General features: G+C 51.8%; 2 protein-coding genes across 3 annotated transcripts; both read left to right on the forward strand.

The window, feature by feature from the left end:
* The first annotated feature begins 214 nt into the window (after positions 1 to 214).
* Positions 215 to 16010, forward strand: LOC121097782 (purine nucleoside phosphorylase). Its single transcript, XM_040615077.1, has 6 exons — positions 215 to 1694; positions 5006 to 5175; positions 5524 to 5627; positions 7005 to 7180; positions 10626 to 10816; positions 11715 to 16010. Exons 1-6 carry the CDS (start codon positions 1672 to 1674, stop codon positions 11930 to 11932), a joined length of 882 nt encoding a protein of 293 aa, XP_040471011.1. The 5' UTR covers positions 215 to 1671; the 3' UTR covers positions 11933 to 16010.
* A 2516-nt stretch (positions 16011 to 18526) lies between these two features.
* On the forward strand, positions 18527 to 24793 carry CALB2 (calbindin 2). 2 transcript variants are annotated; one of them, XM_040615248.1, is made up of 11 exons: positions 18527 to 18663; positions 21623 to 21699; positions 21889 to 21981; positions 22077 to 22157; positions 23005 to 23061; positions 23159 to 23236; positions 23368 to 23423; positions 23631 to 23670; positions 23775 to 23828; positions 24056 to 24127; positions 24367 to 24793. In XM_040615248.1, the coding sequence occupies exons 1-11, from the start codon at positions 18573 to 18575 to the stop codon at positions 24481 to 24483; spliced, it is 816 nt and encodes a 271-aa protein (XP_040471182.1). In that variant the 5' UTR covers positions 18527 to 18572; the 3' UTR covers positions 24484 to 24793. The 2 variants fall into 2 exon arrangements, with proteins under 2 accessions (XP_040471182.1, XP_040471183.1); XM_040615249.1 differs by having other exon boundaries at positions 21892 to 21981.
* The last annotated feature ends 920 nt before the right edge of the window (positions 24794 to 25713 follow it).

Below are 25713 nucleotides of genomic sequence, written 5' to 3' on the forward strand. Positions count from 1 at the left end.
CCTTAATGTTGTTTTACCACTGCCCCCAGCAAACTGAGAGCAAGATGCACTATGCCAGTGCAGCAATGTACCACTGGTTCCTGAAGTGACAGCCCTTCTACCTACTGATCTTTGTAGAAGAGTCATTTTAGGTTTTGTAAGAGACAGTAAATAAGAAGTTGAAGCGTGAATACGAGAAGGGAAGGGAGACGGTCAAGAACTTGGGGGGAAAGGGCACTTACAGCTTCTGTTCAGATCCATTTTCTTCAGTGCCAATTCTACCTTTCAACAAATACCAGTTGTCAACGGAATTTGATGTTTAAATACTGCTGGTTGTTACAGACTCCCAGCCTGTGCTGACATCAGAGGACACTGGGTTTCTGCTTTCAACATGAAGTGTATCTCTTTAAAAATGCCCAGGTTGTTCTTGTGGTGTTTATTACCTTGTTTGACTTTGAAGTTCTCGGAGAGAGGTTTCTGGGGCAGCCAAGAGGATGTTTGATGTGGGCTCTTCAAGACCAACCAGCAAATGTGAATGGAAGTAATAAGAAATATTATGAGATCTGAAACCAGTTCTTCCCAATTTTCTAATTTTTTCAATGTCTGGCTGATTTGTCTAGGAATTGACAATTTCTGATTGAAATTGTTTTCTCCCTTCTTGGTGTATTTATAAATTCTAGCCCCATGTGTTCCTTCTGGATCTATTAAGTTGTGAGTACATATTGTAGCTGTAGCCTTTTACCTGGGGCATGTTAGGTCTCTTCTCTACTCATCACCAACCTTCTTGAATTTTTTTGGCATTCAGTTATCTTGGAAATATCTATGGCTCTGTAAAATGTGGTTTACATCAGTTGTTGTATCAGACATTGTTGCATGGACAGACCCATATATATGACAAGGTTGTCTTAAGCTTTATTTCCATATAAAACAAAGCTTAAAATTAGAGGTGCAGATGGTGGGGGCCCTGATTTCTGCGGCCCCCACACCTGTCTTCCATAATATAATCAGCTGAACAGAGGTTTAGCATATCTCAAAGCAGTATTTCCTTTTGAGATGGGTGAGGCAATTAAATGTGAGCAAAAAAGAAAGCCTGGAGGGAGCTAATAGACATTGCTCCTTGTTGCCATGAAAGAATGGCAAGATAATTATATGAGATATGGAAATGTCTCTTTGCAGTAGTAGGTGATACAGGTCATCTCGCAGAGTCTGCACGCTCCCAGCGAGCTCATGCCATGCTCCCAGGGGTTTGAATTGCAAAGAGGCAGGTGACTCCAGCTGCTAGCGTGTTCCCAATTGATGCAGGAGTGTGCAAATCTATGCAGGTCCGTCATCAGCTGCTCTCCTCTGAGTGGCTGCTGAAAAGTTGTGCACGCGCATGTGAACTTTCTAGGCTTAACCTGCATTAGAAAGCCTGTGTGCATGTGTGTAAGCTTTCTGTAGAGCTCTAGAGCATATGTGTCATGGGTGGTGAGACCAGAAAAGCAGATGTCCTGAACATGCCCCTCCTACTTGGGGATTAAAGATGCTCAGGGGAAGGCAAGATAGAAGCTGAGAGACACGTCCCTGACTTGCTGCCGGAGACGACAGCAGCTTCTGCAGCTTCAATGGGCCTCTGCTCTTCCATCAAATAGTATCCTGCAGCTCCATTTCCAGCAACCATCCCCTTCTTTTGGTTAACCAGAGAGGAGGAGGATGGCCTATGCTGAGGAAGACAGGTAAGGTGCTGTATAGTAGGGGGTGCACAGACATTCAAGCTGGAAGGGGCTAGCAAAATTGCATCACTTCTTCCTTGCCTTGTTTTCCTCTTCTTCCTACTGGGCACTCCATAAATGTCAGACAAGGGCTGCTCAGAAGTAAACATCTTATTATTGAAGAGGAATCTGGCCATCTGCCTCTGTCAGGTGCTGGTATTATGAAATATGGCAATGAGCAGATGACCTTGGGAGAGTTATGGGCCAGAAGAGGCAGATACTGTGGTGTGGAGAACCATACACTGCAAAAATGTATGGTGGTATGCCCCTCTAAAATGTAACACTTTATTTGTTTATTGGGATATGCCTGCTTTGCAGATGGATTTGCTTTCAATCAACCTAGAAGCACAATGAGGGTAGGTTTTTTCATGCCATAAAAGATCTGTCATCAGTGGCAGTCCTGTGTTTTGCTGCAGACATGTTTCTCCAGTGGATGACAGCAATCACAATAAAAAGGATTGTGCTTTTAGCTGATCCTGTGATTTAATCCAGAGCAATGCTACTGAGCACTATTATTAGGCGTGTCTCGTTGGAGACAGAGTAGCTATAGGGGGCTTTGTGCTACTTGTATTCAGGCTGTCAAAAAGCTCGCACAGACCTCAGGCTCGTGCAGTTCCATGCCAGACATCGCATTTGGTGACCCACCGGTCAAATTCCCCTTCCACTCCCACTGAGCAGGTATCTCCTTTGCATTCAGAAATTATCTGTGCCTGCCAGTCCTCTTTGATGCTGTGTGTCTAGAAGATTTCTGAAAACTAAATATCACAAGCAGGGCACTGCAGATGAATTTTGGCATCATTGTGCTCTCGGCACTGGGGACAGCTCTGACCTGTCCAAAGCCTTTGGGATGGAGAGGGCTCTGCAAGGCCCCTGCACACCCGTTGAAGCTCCTTTCAGGCAAGGAGTTACACAGCACAGGAGCTCTACTTTTTTGCATAAGAAATATTTTAACATCTTCTGTTTAGAAGGAAAAAAAATTCCCTGAATCTCAGCATAGCTCAGTCAATCCCAATGTCTTCAGCAGACAATGAATGGGATTCATCCCCCACTCCTAACATTCTGGGGATATAGCAATAATATTCATTCTTTAATGCTATTTTGCAAGGACTTATTTTTTTTAATAATTAAAAAAAGGAGATTAATGGTCAAGAGGAAGAGCAGATCCTGGTGACCTCATTCTTTTCTCATGCCTGTCACAGGTACGTCAAAAGCTTGGATATTATGTTTAAATTCTCATGGTTCCCTCTAATTTCTAAACAAGGATTACTGTTATTCAACAGAGAAATTGGGAGAAATCATTCATTAATGTATGTAAAGCACTTGTAAAGCTTTTGTCTGGGAACAAGGGATAATATAATCGGGGATAGGCTTTGTTAACGTCACTTCCATAGTTGTGCTTGTTTCAGGAAAACCAGGGAAATTCAACACTATGGTAAATAACTTTCTCATTTCCAGACTTTTCCTTTGAAAAGTATTGCAGCTAAGTATGAGTCTTCATTTTAATTCATGCACATAGAAGTTAATTCTTATGGGATTGCAGGTTTATGACAGGCTCAGGTATTTTCGACATCCTAGTTTGTAACTAGGAATGTAAGTTTGATGTACCAGACATTGGACAGGACTCATAGCAGGAGCTAGACGCTAGGAGATGAAAAAGCTCACAGAAGATAGCTGTGCAATAACTACCTACCTTGCCAGTATAAAGGAAAAAAAACAGAATTGAGATCCTTTATTTGAGTATTTTGATATTTCAGTTAGAGGAACCAGTTGTATGCTGTCACATCCTCTTCATCACTGGTCTGAGACATACTGGAGTGTGCAGCACCACTTTGAAAGCTTTGCTGTATGTTCTTGAAGGCTTCAGACAGCAGAATCATGACATGACTAAGGCTTGCACCTCTGGAAATAAGAGGCTTGATTTAATAAAAACAAACCAAACAAAACATATTCATGAAGCAAACAGTGGCTGCTTGTCAGCATCTCCAGTCAATTTTACATCATCTTTAACCCCACGATGTCGGATTCTCTCACCCCTTAATAAGCAGATCAATGTTTCACATAGAGAACCTGCTGCCCCTACCTGTGTTAGGTCACTCCGTGACCCAGTCCTATACCGTATGCAGTCATTAATTTTACTCATCAAAGGTAATGATTGCATCACTATCAAGAAATACTGTTGGTACCCTTTTGAGGAGAGTTTCCAATCAACCTTGGTATTGACTTTCAGAAAGTATCTGTATTGTCCTATTGGAAACAGGATTATGGGATTATTCTTCTATTGATTTTGTTCCAAAACTGTGATTAATGCATCTGATGAATACTGGACTGACAGGCCTAAAAACTGAAGTACTTTCCCTTCCGTGAGGCAGACGCACAAAAGGCAGTGTAATGCCAGCTTCTATCCCACCTTCTGGCAATGTGCCTCAGAGCTGGATAAGACATTTTTTTGCCAAGGTGTTTGAGCAGCTCCCCTCTTAAATCAAACAGCATAAACCTAGGAGCCCAAATTCCTGTCTTCAGTTGTTTTGGTGTAGACTGATGTCATTGGGCCTCTTGCCTAGAACTAGACTGCAGATGTGACCCACTGCCCACCCTGTGGGAGAGAGGAGGATTAAAAAAATCTCGATTTTTAGCCTTCTATAATGAAACCACAAGGTATTGAGAAGGTGGATGTTTAAAATGTGGTACCAGCCCCAGAAGGAAGCACTTGGAGCTGATAGCACTCAGCACCTATGGAGATTGCCTTATCCATCCCTGTAGATGATGTTTGCCCCCTGTCCCGCTAGTCTACCTATTGCAGAGGACAGTGTCTACTCCCTTGGCAGCACAGCATCCCAGCTGTGCCATATGGGTGCCCTTGGACTTCCATCCTCTTGGATTCCCCCATCAGAGGCTGGACATCCCCAGGCACACACACATATAGACTGTAATTTCTCAGTCTAATTGTGGTTTTGCATTCCTTTAGTAACTCGGGAGAGATCAGAGCCCACCAGAAATAGGAGCTGGTTATGCCTTGTGACACTTCTGTGATCTGGATATCATTGGCCATTCTTCCACTATAGAATGAAACCAGCAAAGAGGATTCAAGTTATTTGCCTGCGGCCAGGAGTAAAATACATGACATTAAAAGGGAAACATTGATAATAACAGCGAAGCTTTTATTATTTTAGTCTTAATGAAATTTCTTTTTCTTTGCAGCTTTTCAGGACTTTTGTCCTTTGAAGCTTGTTTTTTGGATGGGTTGATAGCCTCACTGGCCTGTTCTCCTTCTGCAGAAATAGCTATGAGGTGTATAAGGAAACAGCAGATTGGTTACGTGCCCATTCTGTCCAGCGCCCGAAGACTGCCATCATCTGTGGATCAGGACTGGGAGGTCTGGCTGATGCACTGGACAACAAGACAGTCTTTCTGTATGAGGACATCCCTCACTTCCCACGGAGCACAGGTTGGCACAACCCAGGGTGTCAGCATCCCATCCATCAGCAGCCTGCCACAGAGCCTTGCGGAGAGATAACTCAAGGCAGCGTGCACCACCCGTGTTGGTCTGCAAATCAGTCCAACAGTGGTGTAATGTGTGTTCACAGTAAAAAATAATAATAATAAAAAAACCCAAACAAACAAAAAAAACCCTCCAAAAATAAACGCATATTTCTGTGCTATGATATTTAATTGACTCAGCTCTCGGTTTCACAGTGCTTGGTCCCACTGTAATGCATAATCATCAATGGACAAATCCCTCTGAAGTCGAAGACCTTGAAACCTGTAACTAAAATGACTCTCTACTAATTTCCAGTTGCAGGGCATGTTGGCAGATTGGTGTTTGGAGAGCTGAACGGGCAGCCCTGCGTGTGTATGCAGGGACGTTTCCACTATTATGAAGGACACACTACCAGCGCGGTGAGTTCTCCTTAAGAAAAATCATTCACGTAAGGCGAGGTATGTTGTAAAAGATGCAAAAGTGACCACTTGCTTTAATATCCAGCTGCAGGAGGTTAGCTCTTGCAATGAATCTTGCTTAGATATCAGATTTCTCTCCAAAAAATAAAACTGGGAGCTCAAACCAAGAGGTAGTCAGCTTCTGGTAGGTGAAGCTGATGCTGTGCAGCCATGCAAAGTGGCTAGTCCTGCTGTACTCACAGGGGAAAATAGTGTATCATACAAGGCAGATTAATTTACATGCTTTTAACTTGGTCATTTTAATCATTATTTAAATGAGCAACCAGGAAACTTTGAGTGATAACAATAATCTATTCTAATCTTCTTTTGCATTTGTATAGTTTACAGCTTTTTTTTTTTGGCCCTCGAAACAATTCATTGGCTAATGTAACTTGGTATACCTTCCCAGTTAACGTATGGAAGTATGTTATTATTTGTGTTAATATTACCTAACATGCACATATATACTCTTCAGTTTGAAAACACCAATAATATTTATTTACTGCCTGATAGTGTTGTGGTTTTTTTTTTTCTTTTGACAGCTTAGAGATTTTATTTGTGTAATACTTGGCACTGCTCAACTTCTTGTAGAAAAAACAAACTCTTTTAAATGCACTTGATAGACAAACATGTCTTGATAAACTTAGTTTAATAGGAAAACATGTCTGGATAAACCTAGTTTTTCTATTAAAATTAACTCATTTCTTTAAGATATTATGTCCATAGACAGGAAATTTTCTGCTCACAGCTTCTTCAGCATTTTAGAGGTAGCGGATATCATCCCAATTCCTTCTTGACTTCTCAAAATTAAACTTTTAAATTTTTTTCTAGTTTCCGTTTGTTCCTTAACTTCAGATAAGTAGGTCAATGAAGTGAACTAACGTGAATAAAATAATCTCTCTGCTTCAGTAAAATGCAGCATTACTGTAAAAAAACTGGTTTATCAATTACTCTCCAAGTCCATGTGCATAGGTAGTTACTTCAATCAGCACAGTAGTTTGATCTCTGCAAGACCCTGACAGCGAGGAAAAATTATCTGCATATTCTTTTTGTACCGCGTTTATTTGACCTTAGTGCAACTGTAGGAAATGTGGGTTTGGATTTTAATGGTATTTATTTCAAGATTAGGTTTTAGTATGTTTTAAAAACATTTAAATTCTATTTTAATTAGAGGAATATTTAAAAATGGAGAAAAAGTTGTTTCATCTCCTTGTAGCCTCATACAGACCCTTCTCTGTATCATGTAAGCTGTCCGCAAATTGCAATACTATAAATGTAGCAGTAGTAGCTGTCTACTAATTGAGATACTCATTGTACATATGCCTTTGGCTCTTGCAGGTCACCTTTCCCATCAGGGTCTTCTTTCTCCTGGGGGTGGAGATCTTGATTGTCACAAATGCTGCTGGGGGACTGAATCCCCACTTCCAAGTGGGGGACATCATGTTCATAAGAGATCACATCAGCATGTTTGGCTTGGGAGGGCATAATCCACTGCGTGGGCCAAATGATGAGAGGTAAGGCATCAGCTCCATGTTAGCAATTAACCCTTTCTTCCCCCAGCCACAGGCTGGGCCTGCCAGTTGCGCCTGATGGCTAATATTTACTGAAAGGTAGAGTTTGACTCCAGGTACCCACGAGGGAAAAGTTAAAGCAATAGCTGTGCGCGCTGTGCCACCTGCCCTGCCTTCCCCAAGCACCCTTCCTTGGCTGTTGCTTACTCTTACAAGCCTATAAGGAATTTACACACAAACCTGCAGAAGGTTTTGCTGTATGAAAGTAGGCTTCTGATCCTTCTCCTAACATGGCCAACCATACCATCTGCTAAAGAGACCTGCTGCTGTCTGCGCTCTTGTCAGTCCTTCCCTCTGCTAGTTCCTCTTATTTGAGCAATCTGGTGTGCTGCAGTGTCTCCAGCCTGCATCTTTCAACAGCTGTTTCTGGTGTGATGGAACTGATACAAAGAGGCCAGGCAGTAAGTTGACAGTGGAGCAAAGATAAAGCCTCTACATCTCCCGATAACCACCCTTGTATCCAGGCCATTAAACTGGGGTGCCTTTGTATTCACTTTGTATGGGTGCATCATGTATTCAATGAAGGCATCAGCCTGATGAGAGGTGGTTGTCTTGGAAGCTCCCTGGGAGACCTCTAGATCTACAAGATCTGTTAGTTGAGCTGGGAAATCAGGCTTCCTATACCAGCTCTGTAGCGGAATCTTTACCTTATGGATGGTGCACAGATAGTCTTGTAACACACCCTCACCCCTAGTTGCCACCAGACATAGAGTTGCTTTGAGCAGGAGGTTGGATTTAGATGACCTCAGGGTTCCTTCCAACACAAATGGATCTGTGATCCTAAAAGCCTTCCCAGGCACCATCAGACTGGTAGGGTGAAAGGCAACCAGCACCAGCAAGGTCAGAGCACTGAGAAGGGGACATGCCAGATGGACCAGTGTTTACAAAAAAAAAAAAGCCCCTTGACTCTCCGATGGAGATAAAAAGAGTTTGAGGACACATCCACTGGAGATTCAGGGTGAGCGGAGGAGAGCACATCAAATGTCCGGAAAGTCAACATGGGAGCAGTAAAGATTCAGAACTGCCAAGAGCCTTATGGTGGGAAAGAAAGAGGCTGGATTGTGATGAGGGGATAAGAGTAGCAAGAGTAATTTCCTACCTGAGCTGGCAGGAGGGAAGCCAGATGAAAGCCAGGTCTGTGAGGCCAGAGGACAGGCAATAGAGAGGTGGTGAAGGAGGTGCTAGTTTGTGAACAAGAGTGAGTTTAGATGACAGGATGGTGAAATCTGTTGTTGGCTTGGAACCTTCATCTTGAAAAAAGGATGTTTGCAGGACAGGTGTCTGCACTGTCCGGAGATCCTTCCAAAAGAAAGTTCTGGTGTGAGAGTAAGGTGGGCTGCCTGGCTTCCAGTTACTGTTGGTTCTTTCCTGATGTGACGCCAGGCCTGGCTTCTGCTTCTGAAGAAATCTGAAAGGTGCTAACAACTGTCTCAGGGGAAATAAACTCTTGTGCAATTCAAATGGCAAGAGGACAGTACCCACCTGAGGCAGAATATCTTTAAATCTTCATAGAGGTTGGTGTGGGTTGAAGGAAAGAATGGTTAAAAAGCACCGAAGCCATATGGAGGAGTGTTTAAAGCACTCTGGACTTGCATACTTGCTCTGGAACAGGAGGAAAAATGCCAATCAAACAGTAACTCCATCTGGACAGCATTCAAAGGCAGCATAGCTGTCTCATTGCCTCCCAAAAGCAGCTTCCTGGTGAAGACTGCAGTGCTCTGGGAGGTGACTTTTGTACTGCTGACCAAGGCATCAAAATGGGCAAAAGGTCTGTATGAATCAGCTCTCAAAGTACTGCAGAGCTTCAGCTGAACAAACTCCTCCTAAAATCCAGTCCAGCTCAGTCACCAGAAAGGATATATCTAAGCACAACAGAGTGAGACTAGAGGCAATGAAGTGACGTGAAAAAGGAATATACTGCAAGAATCTGAGGACTGAATTTAATAAGTTAGAGATTGGCTTCTGCATTGCTGGCCATCCTTCAGGAAAGAGAAGCAATTTTCATGGTGATGAATACTGATTACCTTAAACCAGATGGGAAAGCTTGTTTTTTATTTATATAATATTTAATGTTTATAAACATAAGCCACCTACCGCCTTAAACATTCAGCTGGAAGGACGTGTAAACAAGCAGGAGCTTTAATAGCCTAGATGAGGGAACTTATCCTGTCCTACTGAACTGCGTTGGTGAACATGGCTGAGTTTATTTTCCAGATTTCCTCAGTGGCAGTGTACCAGTCTTTGCCATCTGCTTCTGCTCTCCTGAGTCAGTAGTAGGATTCCCTCAGTCAGGAACAGAACTGAGCTGTTATCTTAAGACCCAAAGCAAGCAAGAGACCCAGCCTTGAAGCAGAAGGTGGAGGCTACTTAAAATATGGCCCTGGAGCTCCAATGTGTGCTGCTCTCCCCATTTCCCTGCAAGGGAGAACACCTAGAATGGGATGCCCTTGCCTAAACATGGACATCTAATACCATCTGACACGCTGCTGAGTATCCAATACCCATTCTCTTGGGCTGGCAGGTGCAATATAAGACCTATAGGATGTGTGCATGCTCTGGGCAGGCAGAACCTACTGGGGCATCTCAAATGAGCAACTGAATTATACTTCTGTCCTAGAAACATGTCCAAGCTTGTGTTTGGTGTGGTCTTGCTGTGCCAGGAACCAAGTGCAGAAGTGGATGCTCTTTCCTGGGTTGTATTTTCTGACTAGCAAGCTTTGTTCATCTGCCTTCCAAAAACAGTCATTCCTTGAGGCCCTTCAAACTGGTCTCATGTAGACAGTAAAGGGAAAAGACTCAAATCTCATGTGATTTTTCCAGTGCATCCCACTCTGTTCCTGTTTCAAGCATGTGGGTGTTGGTGCGGGTATAGGACACCCCTTGCTGCTGTGGTACAGGGCATCCCTGGCCGTGAGCCTGGTTAGTAGCTGCCTGCTGCAATGAGCCTTAAATGTAGTAACTGATGCTCCCTCGACCTCCCTCACCAGGGCGGCCTCTGGGTGCTGCAGGGAGCCTGTCTGCAGGCTGTTGTGCAGGAGAAGCCAAAGGCATCAGCTGTCTGATGGATCATGTTTGAAAGTCACTGTGGGCAGCTACTGGGGAGAGAGAACTGGCCATCAGTGCTCCCTAGAGACAGGAGTCCTTGGAAAGACCGTTCCAGACGGGTTTGTGTGGTAGGAAGACAGTGCCGGACCTTCCAACAGCTGTAACCTCTGTGTGCTGAGGGTTTCTAGCAGAAATGTCACAATGCAAGAATTATTGGACTGCATCTGTGACAGTCTGCCCATAACGTTTCCCTTTTGTCCAGAGGATGAACATCCCTGAACTCTGATGGAGGGAAGGTAGCGGCAGCAATATCAGCATGGCTGTGCCCTTTACTGCCTTGCAGGTTTGGAGTGAGGTTTCCCTGCATGTCAGATGCTTATGAACAAGATCTGCTCGGCCTGGCAATGGAGAGTGCGCAGGAGCTGGGCTTTCTGAGCTTCATCCGAGAAGGAGTGTACTGTTTGCTGGCTGGTCCCTGCTATGAAACCATTGCTGAGTGCCGCGTGCTGCAGGCGCTGGGAGCAGATGCCGTAGGTAAGCTGCCCAGGCTGGGCTGGTAGGGTTGATTGGGCACATGGATTAAAGAGTTCTGCTCAAGGCTGACTTTCTTCAGTCTTTGGCTCTTTGAGTCTCCTGGGCCTGAAGAAAAGAGCTCTGTATATTTCTGCTTAGTTCTGCAGTGGCTTGGTGCAGCTCCTAGGATGGGTCTGCAGAAAGTCTCTGTGCTTGTGGCTGCCCAGGACAGGGATCCTGGCACAACGTGTTTGTTTCCCAAACACAAATCTCCCACGCTCAGATGGCTCGACTTCAGCAGGGCTGAGTGGGGCCCAATCAGAAGTGAAGTCCTTTTCATTTTTTATTGTTTTTTATTTTTTTTTATTCTGAGACCATAGGCAGTAAGAGTCTGGATTGTTTAGAGATGGTAATTATGGATACCTTCCCAACTGCATATGAGGAAGGTAAGGGTCATGATCCATATGATTCCTCCAGCTTGATCCCTGGCTCATGGAATTCTGTTCGTTAGCATCTACAGATTTACTGTGTGTGAGGAAAGGAGCTCAGCTCCCCACAAAGCCATTTTTCTTTGCAGCAGCTTTTTTAGCCAAGGAGAAGAGCCAAATGACACAGCACACCGGTACTTCTCTTAGCAAGGCTGCAAGCAGTCTGACACGTCTTGGGGAGAGAGAGACATCACACACAGGAATCAGATGTGGGATGTTTATTGTGCTGAGCAGAGTTGTAACTGTAGTGCTATAGCTATTGCAGCCTCACAAATATCACAGCCTGTAACTATTACACAGCTCAGAAATAGAGTTGAGGGGGGAATGAGACAAGGGCATGCATCGAAGATAGGATCATGGTTTGCAGCCTTAGAGAGATCTTGTTTTGGTGTAAATCCTGACTCATCCTGGTCCTTTCTCCCCTGCCATAGGCATGAGCACTGTCCCAGAAGTAATCGTAGCCAGGCATTGTGGCCTCCGAGTCCTTGGGATCTCCCTCATCACCAACAAAGTGGTGATGAGCTACAACAGTCAAGAAAAAGCCAACCATGAGGAAGTCCTGCGCATCTCGGTGGTCCGGGCTGAAGTCCTGCAGAAACTAGTCACACACCTCCTTGGCAAACTGCGGGAAAGCACAAACTCTGCGTGACCTCCAGCCATTTATCACTCATACAATAACGGGTGACCACTAGCAGGTGCTGGGGGAGAGCTGTTGTTGAGGCTGTCCCCTTCTGCTCTTCTGATTTTGAATAGACCTTTTGATCTTTGTCCCTGTGCTTTAGCTGGTTAGGTACAGAGGTTTGCTTTGAATTTTGCTAGAATGATCCCCTTGTTAGTAGCCAGTGACCAAAACAGCTTTCTGGCACTTAGACAGGGTCTGACCTCTGGCAGGTTCCCAAACCCATATGTCAGCAATGAGCCCCTCGGTACTCTGAGCTCCAGCTCCCCCTCATTTTGCTGCAGAGTGTTCGGTGTTTCTCACCAGTGGTGCTGCCTCTCTCAGCACAGCACCCTCCAGCTCTGAGTCTCTGCTCCCCTACTGCACTGAGCCCCCAGCCCAGGCCATGGGCCAGGTGGGGAGCTGGTCGCAGGGCTCAGTGCCTGCTGGGCATGTTTTGGTAGGGCCTCCTCTGAAGCCCAGTGGAAGTCCACAAAAAGCCTCAGAGTTTTGGGTGAGGACCTGGCTGTGTAAAATGGGCTGGACTAAAGATGAGACCTGTCTGGAACAAGCAATGCTGCAGAGCAGGTGAATTGTGATTGGCTTTACAGCTCTGAAAACCCCTGCAACCCCATGCATGGGGTTGTGTTCCCTTACCATCCCAGGTGTCCCAGAAAGCCCTCTCTCTGCACACAGCCACAGAGCTCGGGAGCTGTTTGCTGTGATGCAGCATGCCCCCCGGCACCCCCTCGCACCTCCCTGCTCTGTTTTCAGCCTTGAATCACTGTTGCTCTATTTAATAGCGGGTGAAAGAGCAGCTCATATGGTGTGACTTGTCCATGCACAAGTGGCCAAGCTGGAAACAGGATCCAGGTCCAGCTCTGCCTGATTTTGTTCCTTCTGGTTCTCTGATCTCAGAGATCAGCAGCTTGAGCCACTTGCACTGGAGACTCAGTTACCTCTTGGTGTCCCAAGACAGAGATATCAGTTTGACTCAGTGTTTCAGCCCAGCTTTGCTCTGCTGCAGTCCCTGCAGCAGATATTAGAGCACCAATGGTTTGTGGAGTTTAGTGATGTGAGATTACAGTGGAAATTATTTTGGAACAAGTATGATATTTTTGTGACTTTCCTGGTTCTCTTACATGAAGAAGTAGAGCCTAGCAATGAGTAAAGGGTAAAGGGGAGAGGCCATCATGCTCTCTTTCATGAGCATGCTGATGGTCTGTCAAGGAGGGGTGAATATTCACCAGAATGGTCTGTTATTCATTGTTTCCCAAAGGTCAAGCTGAGCAGAGAACACAGCTGGATGTGAAACACTGACTGTAATTATTAGGTAACCTTTTCCCATTCATTTATCTTCAAGTTCTTTTAAAGCACATCACTGTCACAGCTAAATGTTTTCGGTTGACATGGTGGTCTGAACTGAAGACACCCAACTGGTGATGGAGAGCTCCCAGTCTGCCTTCCTAAATTTAGCTGATCAGTTGTTTATCCTTGATGCTCGCTCTCCGTCGCAGCCTTCAGCCTTCCGTGGCATTTCTTCAGCTCTGGGTGCAAAATGACATTGTGGCCTGGTGAGTGTTCTCTGGATGGGTATTTGCTTGAAGCTCTTCATGCTGGAGTTGCTGGTCTCAACTGCTGTATTAATGGTGCAGATCTTGCCACCAGGAAGAACAGAGTTGTGCTGTGCACGTTTTCCATGAAACCGTAGCACTTCAAGTGTAGGAGTGACCACCCTGTCCCCTTCTCTTCTCCTGGGCACATTTACTTGTGGTCAGTCCCGACAAATTTTTACCCAGCCTGGTCTCAAGGACCTCCTGGAGGAGGAGGATTTGTTGCCTTTGCTCTGGCAGAATTGCTTGTTCAGCAGCTCCTGGCACTTTGGGGAGCCCTCAGAGATCCCAGCTTTTTCCATTTGGTGGGTCTGGCTGTCAAGAAAGTCTCAGGGTGGTGATACGCAGAGGGGAAGATTCCAGCTCCTTTTCCCACAAGGCTGTTGCCTTTTCAGATCTAGCCAGGAGTGAAGTGCTTGTCAACAGTGGCAGCAAAGCAGTGAAATGTGAAAAGTGGCAGATGTGCAGAACAAGAAGGAACCACTTCTACCTGCTCCCTTTTCAGGCTTCTCCCTGTACGGGCTTGTTACAGGGCAGAGAGAAATAGAAAATGCCTAGAAAATGGTGCTTTGCATTTGTCTAATTAATGCTTGGTGTATACAAAGTCTCTCAGCTGAGTGGAAGCCAGCTGTGCAGCTAGCTGTAGCTAGCGAGCAGCCAGAGCAGCTCAGGCTGGGATTTCAGCAGACTCCAGTCACTAATTGGACTCAGGTTGGACTGCAACGTGAAGGGAGGCATCCACAAAACCTGCTGGTGCGCTGGTACTTCTCAGGCCAGGCTCAGGGTGCTGAGGAGCCTGGCAGCAGCACCTGCTTCTGCTAGGCTGGGTCTGCTCCTCTCTCCAGCTGTGCCACGGGCAGAGGGTGAAACCTGTGCCAGGCACTTGTATCTGAGTCCAACTGAAAAACAACATAAAACTGAATCTGCAAGTCACCACGGAACTAAATCTTGGCTAATTGTGTCTGTTCTTAAAGAAATATTTTTCTAAATAGCATTTGGACCCTTAAACAGTGGGGGGGCTCTTATTCCTGCTGCCCAAGGTTGACTTGGATGGCTCCAACTTGGCATGAACATCCTGATTATTGTCTCTGTAAATGACAGGAGGGAAGATGCCCTGGGCATTTTGGAAAGAATCTTGCTCAGGCTTTGGGAGAGGGGGGGAATAAAAGAGCGAGTGGGTTTGTCTGGTTTTGGAAATACTTTTAATCCAGCTTCGGGGTTTTGTGTAAGGAAGGAACTGGGAGGAAATAAAACCCATTGTGGACATCTGGGCACTTTGCACAGGTATTTTGTGCTGACCCCGCTAGGCTGAGCAACTCTCGGGGCAAGGCAGGGGGGAAACAAGAACAAAAGGGTCTCAGCTAACTTCTGTGCAGCTGAAAGGTGCGATGGGCTGTGGTGGTGCCAGTGCAGCAGCCTGTGCTGGAGGCAGGACGTGGTTTCCTTGATGCTTTTATTTAGTGTTCTTGGTGCTTTCTGGGAGCATCCATGGCTGAAATGAATAGATTGTAAGACAACCTCGGCTTGCTTTCATTCCTGAACTGCGCCACTTATCTCTGTCTGAAACTGTGGTTGCAGGGATAATCTGGAAGACAAATGAAAAGCTAAAAAAATGGCAAGTGGAAAAAGAATGCCAAATTGCATGACTGCTCCTGGCACACTCAGTGCCGTGGTTAGCAGTGAACTCAGCTGCCATCCCCATGGCAAGGGCACCCAGGGAGGACCTGTGCTAGTGTGGGACAGAGGTGGCACAGCTGCTCTTTCATTCTCTCACAGCCATGGGTTCACAAGCCAGTCTGGCCCACCCTTTGCGCCAGCTCTTTTCCTTGCTCATCAGCCTGGAGAAAACTCTTCAGACCATGGGGTCCCACTGCTTCTAGTCCCCTGGAGAAGATGGAGGTGTTATATTGACACCCTTACACATCATTCACATGAAAGTGTGATGTCAAGAAGAGAAATCTTGATATAACCCTTGGATGGACCATATCATGAGTTTGTAAGTAGAGATCTCTGCTGTTGTCTCAGAAACAACCCTGCAGCCTCCCCCAAAACACCTGATGGTGTGACCCATCCTGTTTCCTTTGCAAGGCTTGGTTTCCCAGACTTTCTTTTACATGAGATTTGCTGTTTGCACTCTTTTCTACATAAAAGTAAACCAGAAAGCTTTTTAAAAAATGTGTTCTCTGTCTCGGCTCAGCAGCTGAACATATGCTTTGCCTTCAAGTTATCAACATTCCCTCAGACATTTCTCTTTACTGAAAACCTGCAGTTGAATTAAGGGGTTTCTGCTATGATAGTGGTTCATGGTTTTTTTTTCCAAAAGCTTTAGGTCTTCGCTGCTGGGAAGAATTAAACTCTTCCTGCCCCACTGAATATGTGGAGCAAGGGGGAGTGATGCGGTGCAGGTGCATCAGTGGGCTGATCCTGGTTTGTTGCTGAATTAAAGCCTGACTCTATATGCAGCGTGATGGTCTCTTATTTCCAAAATCTGATGCACTTTTAGATGGGAACCTGTTTAAGAGCCAGGACGTAGGTGAAAGCTGGAAGGAACCATCCAGCCTTTTCTCCTGCAGAGGGTAAGTCCCCTCCTGCCCCGGCTCTGCCCAGACACCCATGCTGGGGGATGGCTTTGAAGAGCAGCACAGTCCCCACTTGCTGATCTTGGCTGAAACTTCACAGCCTTCTCTGAAACTCTTGTTCTTAATCTTAGCAAACCCCTTGATGGACTGACAAGCTGTTCTTGCCCCACTGGGTGCTTTGCAGAGGCAGCATTTCCCCAGAGATGGCAGGGAGTGGGTTCAGGGCACTGCCAGGGCCCATGTTTTGCTCCCAGGTGCTGACTTGGAGCACCCAGTAGAGCAAGTCAGTAGAGAGGAGGGTGTCCTGGGGCAGTGTGACTGTGAGGGGCTGCTGCCATCCCTGCGTGAGCTGCGGCTCTGCTCCCTGCTGTGCGAATGATGGACCAGTGACAGGGACCTGACACTCGCCTGTGCCTCTCCTGCCCCAGCCTGGGGGTGCGTCCCTAACCCCAGACTGCGCCGGCAGCGAGTGTCCCTTCTCAGCCCCTGGGAAAGCTTTGCTCTGGAGGGAGTGGGACAGTGAAGCAGTGGGCTGTGCTGGGAAAATTGTGCCCCAATAATGGGAAAAGGAAGCTTTTCTGGGGACTCATCTCCATGCCAGACCCCAGGAAGTGTGAACTGAATACCTAGGATGGCCGTCTGTGTCTGTGCACCTGAAGGCCCCTTGTGCAGGGGGGAGGAGGGACAGCCATCCTGCTGCTGTGTCCCAGCACAGCCTCCTCATGATGCTGGCACAGCATCTTCCTTCCCACGCCGGGAGCCCAGCATCCTGCCCTCCCCCAGCTTCCCTGGCATTAAAGCCCTCTTGAGGCCACGTCCCCTGCACCGAGCTCCCCCAGCCTGCTTCCCCTGCACCCCACACACACTTTCTCTCAGCCAAGAGACAAAACCCAGAGGCACCAGCCCTGGGCACGATGGGCAGCCCCCTGGTAGCTGCCTGCCACCAGCTACATCCCTGCTCTGCACCCGTCTAAACTTCCCTGCTGCCTTCTCATCTTTAATTAAGCACTTCTGTCCGCTGAGCCTTCTCGCTGGAGCTGAATTATTTTTTTTTTCCCGTAGCTATGGCAACACTTCCCCTGGGCAAGCTGAGCCAGAGCCGGTGACAAACCTGACATGTGGCTGTTTGTTTGGGCCTGGAAATTTCCCTGCCGTTTGGGAAAATTTGGGAAAAGAAAATCCATTGATGAGCAGGCAGGCAGCAAAGGGAGCCGGGGTGAGAAACTTCCCATTTTGGGCTCCTGCCCCTCCAGGCTGTCCCCCTCCAGCAGGGATGGCAAAGCCTTGACCCAGGGGTCCCTTGGGTTTTCTTCCAAAAGACGGGTGTAGTGTCTGGGTTTTGTGTCCTTACCCCAGCCATGGGCCACAGGTGACAGCCCCACTGTGGCCATCGCAGGTCCCTCGGTGGCAGTGGCCTGGGGCCTGGCCTCCACCCTGCTCCTCCTGCCAGGACTTGCAGCTCCTGAGCGGTGAAGCTGCCGTCAGGGGGACAGTGACAAGGTGCACGGATGTGGTGACGCAGGGCAGGAACATGGTGACAGGGGTTGGGCTGGGTCATGTGTATGAGGGCTGGGTGGCACAGGATGGGATGCAGGGTCTTGGGGAAGGGATGCAGTGACAGGCAGGAGGAGGTGGCAGGCCAGGGCAGGGTGACAAGGCAGGGCTAGGTGTCAGGACAGGGATAGGTGACGTTAGGCAGGGCAGGTGACATGGGGCAGGGGTAAGTGATGGGGTGTGTGGGTAGGTGACATAGGGCAGGGATAGGTGGCACGGGTAGGTGGTGGGGCAGGGCAGGTGACATCGGGCAGGGGTGACATTGTGCAGGGCAGGTGACGTAGAGCAGGGCTAGGTGACAAGGTAGGGACAAGTGGTAGGGCACAGGCTGCGACCCACAGTGCCCAGTGCTGCCCATGCCAGTCCGGGTGTGCCGGTGTCCCTGTGTGTCCCCCCCCGGTGCCGGTATCCCGGTGTCCGTCCCCCCTGTGTCCCCCATGGTGCCGGTGTCCCGGTGTCCTTGTCCCCGCGGTGCTGATGTCCCGCTGCCGCACCCCGTGCCCAGCCGGTGTCTCGGTGTCCCTGTTCCCCCCCACTGGTGCTGCTGTCCCGGTATCTCTGCCCCCCCGCCCCGGTCCCCCTTGCGGTGCCTCCGTCCCAGTATCCCGGTGTCCGCATCCCACCCGGTGCCACCGTCCCTCTGTCCCCCCCTCCCCAGCCCCCTCCCCCCGCCCGGTGCCGCTGTCCCTGTCCATCCCCGCTCTCCCGGTATCCCGGTGCCCCTGTCCCCCCCCGTACCCCCCCTGTCCCCCCCGGCCCCGCGGTCCGTTCGCCCCGGACGGTGTCCCGGGGCAGCGGCGCCCCCTGGCGGCGGCGGGCGGCTGCGGCTATAAAAGGCGGCGGCAGCGGCGGCGGCGGCGGCGGCGGCGGGAGCGGGAGAGGGAGATGGCCGGCCCGCAGCAGGCCCCGCACCTCCACCTGGCTGAGCTCACCGCCTCCCAGTTCCTCGATGTCTGGCGACACTTCGACACGGACGGTCAGTCCCGGGGTACCGGGGACCCGCCGCCACCGGCCAGCCCCAAACCCGGCGGGGAGGGCATCGGGCAGGGCACCGGGGCGGGAGGGGGGCGATGGAGAGCGGTCGGGCACCCCGCCGCGGGCAGCCCCGGGGGGGGCACGCTGAGCCGCTGCAGCCCGGGGAACGGGGGAGCCCCCGGGGCGGCGGGGAGCCCCCGGGGCGCAGCCCCGTCGAGTGGAGCTCCGGGCTGGTGGCGGCGATCGGCTCCCCCAGGAACCCACCGTCGGGTGAGGATGGAAACCCCCAGCAGCGGACCCCGCCGGGAGCCCCCCGCCCGTGGAAAGTGTCCCGGGTCCCCTCCGCACGGACCCCCCTGGTGCCGGGTCCCCCGAGAGCTGGGGATCGCTCAGGGCTGGTGGCACCTCTGGGTGCTGCCCGAGGGGTCCTGTGCCCCGCCCCCCCGCCGGGTGTCCCCTCCCGGGGAACCCTTGCCCTTCGCCCACCATCAGCCCCCTCCATCCCCCCCTGTCTCCACGGGACCCCATGTCTGGCACAGAGGTCACTTGGAAGGGCAGAGGACAGCACAGCCACCAGCCTGGCCCCAGGGCCACCCCCTTGCCCTGGAGGTGGGGGGTGACAGCGGGGGGTGTCCCTTGCCTGCAGCACGGTGAGGAATGACCCCTCCATGGCTGGAGTGCTCGGTGCACCCCACCTGCTCCCCAGCCCTGCAAAATCTCCTCCCGGGGATGCTGTGCTGTGGCAGCAGCCCCCAGCAGGGATGTCACTCCCCCATGGAGCCACAGCTGGGCATGTTGCCCCTGGTCCTTGTCGCTGCCAGCCCCAAAAAGGGGGAGAAATGCAAAAAGCAGCATCGCTTTGGTGGGAAAATAGTTCATTTTGGTGCGGTGGCGCAATGAAGAGCAGCTGGGGGAAAGCTCTTGCCTTTCTCGGGTCTCCTGTCCCCGGGGGGAGGTTTGGGGACACCAAAACCCCTGTGGGAGCTGCATGACGCAGCGTCCCCGGCTGTACTGCTGGAGCCAGAGCGCAGCCTGCGCTGGGTGCCCTCCCAGCTGCACCCTCGGGGCCCCCCCGCAGCCCTACAGCCCCAGGGACATGAGCACGGCTGTCCTGTCCCTGTCCCTGCTGGAGCTGGCACTGGTGGCACAGTGGCACCCCAGTGGGAGTGGGTAGCTCCTTGTGGGGGTGTCCTGGCTGCCTCCTGCTGCGCCTTTGGGTGTGCTCCATCACCTCTGAAACATCAAAGCAGGCATGGATCCAGCTTGGCCTGTGGCCCCCGGGCAGGGCAAGGCCATCAGGCTGTGGCACAGCGGTGCCCAAGAGAGGAGGGACTTGGGTGTCCAGGGAGATGGTGGCCATGACAAGGACGATGCTCAGCAACGGTGGGTGGGGGCTGTGACAGCCCTGGCCGCTCCCCTCTGCCGATGGGCACAGGGTGATGGAGGGACCCTGGGTTCATCCCCCTGTGGACAGGGCTGTCTCACCAAAGCTCTTCCCTGCGCTTAAACCCCTCTGACGGGGCGTTCACCCGCTCCCCCTTGGGTGTCTTTGATGCCCTTGCCTTGCCAGCCGCTGCTGTCCTGTGGCTCCGCGGCGCAGGGCGGCTCCAAGGTACAGCTGCACGGGCTGGCTGCGGCTCTCTGGAGGGGATTTTCAGTGCCGCTCTGCACCCTGCTCCCCTGCAGACACAGCTCAGACCTGGCCAAGCTGCTGCTTGGGGGAAACCAAGCTGCCGGCCATGGCTTGTCTTGTCATTATTCTTTTTCACGGCTCAAAACTCTTCCTGATGTGTTTTTTTTTCCCCCTAGCTGAATTCAAGGGAGCTTGGGGTGTTTCCTGTAAGAGCAAAGCCCACGAGAAAGGCATGGAAAGCCAAGTTCAGCAGCTCACACCAGCACCCCGACATCGCCCCAGCCCCTTGTCCCCTCCTGGGAGGGTTGCTGCTCATCCGTCAGGATGCAGCTGCCAAAGAGGAAGGTGCCCTGGGACCTCCCCAGGCGCTTCCATCCGGGATGTGGGTGGGTTATTCCCAGCCACCGCAATTGCAATGGGGAGAAGATGCTGTTGGGGGGCCTGCGGGTGATGGTGCTGAAGGCGGTGTAGGGAGGGGTTGCAGGGGGGTGCCCCCAAGGAAGAGCCCTGGTTATCCCTCCATCAGGCACTCCAGAGGAAAGGGCAGCGCTGCCCAGCTGTGCCCAGATGTTGGTGGGAGGGAGGATTTCTGGCAGGGAGGTTGCACCTTGCCTGGTAGCACGGCAGAGCCACAGCACCCCCAGCCGTGGCGTCACCCTGCTGCTTCGAGGCATGCCAGTCACCACCCGGACCCACCGCGGGCAGGTGCCGCGGGAGCGATGCACGGCTGGGGCCTGGCTGAGCTGTGCTGCCGCCAAGCATCCCGCGGGCAGCCAGGGCCGTGGGTACCCGGGTGCCACATCCCAGCACAGATCCCAGCAGCGAGGGGCAGCGGGCACATGCACAGGGACCTTTCTGAGCCCCCAGTCACCTGGGGTCCCGGCGCTGCGCTGAGCCCACCCCAGGGCTGCGGCTGTGCCAGGTGCTTTGCCTCTGCTCCACATTGGCCCTCACTGGCCCTCGCAATGCGTCAAGAGGAGACAGTCCTGGTCTGGGGGCGCTCAGAGGTTGAATTAAACCCCCCGGTTAAAGCATCAGATGCAGAAAATGCATCCCCAGGATGGGATGGGGACGAAGTCCCCTGTGCCCTACAAGTGGGTGCAGGGTACAAGTCCAGGGCTATGTCCCCCCAGGCTCCCTGCAAATTCAGGCACCACTGGGTTTGTGCAACACTCCGCGTCGGCTGGTGTTTCTTTGCTGCCACAGTCATCTCGGAGCCATGTCCCTGTGCAGAGGGGGACAGGCGCTATGTCCCCCAGGAGATCCCTCCCTTGCCTCCTGCCTTCTGATGTCAGGGGGGTCATATTGTGTCTTTTTCCTTCCCTAGGGAATGGCTACATTGAAGGCAAAGAGCTGGAAAACTTCTTCCAGGAGCTGGAAAGCGCAAGGAAGGGGGCGGGTGTGGTAAGGGCCGCTCCTGGTTTTGCTCCTTCCTTCCCCCATTCCCTCCTGCCCCAAAGTTCAGTCTCACATCAGCCCCATCTCCTTTGGGAACGGCACTGACGGGTAGGGTTGGGGCATCTCCGGGAGGGAAGCTGGGGGAACGCCAGCGCAGGGACCGAGGCAAATGCTCCCATCCCCTCTCCTTGCCAGCAGGACTCAAAGAATGACAACTTAGGTGACAAAATGAAGGAATTCATGCACAAGTATGACAAAAATGCAGATGGGAAAATCGAGATGGCAGAGGTGAGTGGTGCTGGCCCTGCAGACCCCCGGGATGCTTGCAGTCCTCCCCCCAGTGATGCTCATGTTCACCCCGATGATGCCCGTGTTCCCTGCAGCTAGCCCAGATCCTGCCCACGGAGGAGAATTTCCTGCTGTGTTTCCGCCAGCACGTAGGCTCCAGCTCGGAGTTCATGGAGGTGAGCAGGGCTGGCTGTGCTGGGGCTCCCCGCGGGATTCATTCCCCGGTGCCTGGCTCCACCATGGAGAAACAACTGGGAGCTGGCATCGCCCACACCTCCCTGGTCTGCCCCAGACTCTTGGCTTTAACTCAGCAAGTGGTGCTGGTTTGGGGGTGAGTGGGAGTGTGGTGAGTTTTCCTAGTCCTCAGCCCCCCTTGGGCACCTCTTAGGGCAGCCGGGTGCCTTGTCCCAGTCTCCAGGTGAGGTGAGCTCTGGGATTTGGAGCCATTTCTGTAAATTCCCCCTCCGCGGTGGTTGGTCCTTGGTGCCCAAAGGATGTGCTGAAGCAGACAGCACTACTCTGGGCCACCCCAAAAACCTCGTCATGCGTGGGTGAACCTGTCTGCACGACAGGAGAGAAATCGCTGATGGGGACCGACATGCGGCTGGGGGTGGAGGGGGATGTGCAGCATCCCGCGGTCGGGGAGAGCTTGTGCTTGGCAAGGACCCACCAGCGTGGAGGTGATGGCTGAAAGAGGAGCACCCCATGGCATGGTGGGGGGGTAAACAGGGACTATTGTTTAATTGGGGGATGCAATCAAATATTAAAGCCGGGCCTTGCATGCCAGAGTGAGGATAATAGCACCTGAGCTCATGGCATGGGGCTGAACACAAGCAGCCAGCCCCAAGGGACAGCGTGTGGCACCGGTGAGGCCACCACGATTCAAGACCGGAGCCGTGAGGTGACCCCATCCCTGCCAGGGTGGTGAGGGATGCTCCGGGGGGGTTACGGGGCGCACCCGTGTCAGCAGGGGGGGAAACACGGGACACAAGCCCACCCTAACACTGGGCGGTTGCTCCGCAGGCTTGGCGCAGGTACGACACGGACCGAAGCGGCTACATCGAAGCCAACGAGCTCAAGGTGGGCTGTGGGCACGGGGTGGGCTGAGGCGGGCCCTGCTGGGGGGGCACCCCCGCTGGGGGGGCCAGGGTCAGCCAGCAATGTCCCCTCCTTCCAGGGCTTCTTGTCAGACCTGCTGAAGAAGGCAAACCGGCCCTACGAGGAGCCCAAGCTGCAGGAGTACACACAGACCATCGTGAGTGGGACCCGGGGCTGGTGCCGGCACGGCAGGTTGCCCCCGCCCCGGGGTCTTGGCACCCCACGGCAAGTGGGAGGGAGGGAGGGGAGGAGGCGGTGGGTGACTGGGTGCTGCTTGTGTCCTGGCAGCTGCGGATGTTCGACTTGAACGGTGACGGAAAGCTGGGCCTCTCGGAGATGTCCCGGTAAGGTCATGGGCGGTGAGAAGGAGGTGGTGGGGAGGGAGAGGTGGCCTGAAACACTCAGACTCTTCCTACACTCTGCTCCACCTTCCCAGAAAACGGTTTTCCTCTTTAATTTGCTCACATTTCTGAGCAAAAAGTCATTTTGGTTTAAAAATAGCGTCTTTTCCCAGCTGCTTCCTGCTCATCCCTGCCCTTCTTGTTTTTCAGACTTTTGCCTGTGCAAGAAAACTTCCTTCTGAAGTTTCAGGTAAAATAAAAATAATAATTAAATAACCCCCCAAAACGTTCCCATTCCCTGCTTGTGCCTCTGTGCCCCCCCCTCACACCGCAGTGTCCCTTGCTGCTGCCCAGGGAATGAAGCTGTCCTCGGAGGAGTTCAATGCCATCTTCGCCTTCTATGACAAGGTAGGGAGCCGCCTCCGCGGGAACTGCCCCAAACAAATATAACCTGGCCAAAAAAGAAAAGTCCAGACCCAGGCGTTTTGGGGAGGGTCAATTCCCCGCTCTGACCTGGGGTGCGAGCACTGGGTTTACCCCTGGCTGTGCTGGGTAAGGGTTTGGGGGTGCCCCCCGCACCCATGCCCGGGGGGCTCGTGTCCTTCCCCCGCTGATGTCCCGCTTGTGCTATGCAGGACGGGAGCGGCTTCATTGACGAGAACGAGCTGGACGCGCTTTTGAAGGACCTGTATGAAAAAAATAAGAAAGTAAGTGGGGGCAGAGCCCAGGTGCCCCCCCGGACCCCCCCTGCCCCTCCTCCCCTCTCCCAGCAGCATCTTCCATCTGCTGCATCCACACTCCCCAGGGACATGGAGAGATGCTGGTCCAGGTGCCAAGCCCGTGTCCCTGTGGGACCGGAGCTGGGGGGGTTTCCCAGCCTGGGGGTGCTCCCCAGGGAGAAAGGGGGTGCCTAGCCCCACCCCCTCACCCCACCCCCACCTTGCAGGAGATGAACATCCAGCAGCTCACCAACTACAGGAAGAGCATCATGAACCTCTCCGATGGGGGCAAACTGTACCGCAAGGAGCTGGAGATCGTGCTCTGCAACGAGCCCCCCATGTAGGACCCCCCGCCCCACCCCACCCCACACTCCTCCTCCCTGAAAACAAGCACAAGGGGGGAGCACCCACTACTGCCCCCCCGCCAGCGCTCCCCCGGCGCCCCTTGGATCTGCTGTAGGTCATTAAAATCCCACTTCGGAGGGGGAAAAGCCCTTATTTTATTTTTTACCCCACCCACCTGGCTGATTTAAGTTGGTGTTAGGTTGGGGGTTTTTTTTGGGGGGAGCATTTTCATTTGATTGGTCTCTTTTTGAGTTGTTGTTGTTTACCAAAGAATAGTTTACAAATAAATTCAAGTACTGCTAGACTGGAGCCCCTGTTTCCCCGTCCCGTGGGGGGGCCTGGCTGGGGGGAGAGCTGGAGCTTTTGGGAAGCCCCTATAGAATGGGGGGTGGGGGTGTCCCTGGGGAGCAGAGCACAGGCTTGGTGACCTCCAGGACAGCACACCTCCTAGTACCCCAGTATGGCCCAGTTCAGACCTGTATAGCCCAGTATGGTGCAGTATAGTCCTGAATGGCCAAGCACAGCCCTCCACCGCCCAGTATGGCCCAGTACAACCCTATACAGCCCAGTATGGTGCAGTGCAGTCCTGTACGTCTCAGTACAGTTCTATATGTCCCCATATGGCTCAGTGCAACCCAGTACAGCCCAGTATGGCACAGAACAGTCTTGTATGGCCTCATACAGCCCACCACATCCTAGCTAAGTCCTTTGTATCCCAGTACAGCCCAGTGCAGCCCACGGCATCCTAGTTGAGCCCTCCATATCCCAGTATAGCCCAGTACAGCCCAGTCCTGTATAGTCCAGTGCAGCCAAGTAGAGCACAGTCCAGTCCAGTCTGGCCCAGTACAGCCTGGTGTGGCCCACTGCATCCCAGTCCAGTCCTCCACATCCCAGTGCAGCCCAGTATAGTCCAGTACAACCCAGTGCAGTCCAGTACAGTCCTGTCCTGTATAGTCCAGTGCAGCCCAGCAGAGCACAGTCCAGTCCTGTATAGTCCAGTCTGGCCCAGTACAGCCCAGTGTGGCCCACAGCATCCTAGTCCAGTCCTCCTTATCCCAGTGCAGCCCAGCACGGTGCGGTACAGTCCAGTATGGCCTAGTATGGCTAGCCAGGTACAAGATGGCCCCGTACAGCCCGGTACAAACCCACCGTGTCCTGAGTCCCCCGTAGCACAGCACAGCCCGGTACGGCCCCGCGCGTCCCGCCGCGTCCCAGCCGAGCCCTCCGTG

Source organism: Falco naumanni, chromosome 15 (assembly GCF_017639655.2).
Source record: "Falco naumanni isolate bFalNau1 chromosome 15, bFalNau1.pat, whole genome shotgun sequence".
Taxonomy (NCBI): domain Eukaryota; kingdom Metazoa; phylum Chordata; class Aves; order Falconiformes; family Falconidae; genus Falco; species Falco naumanni.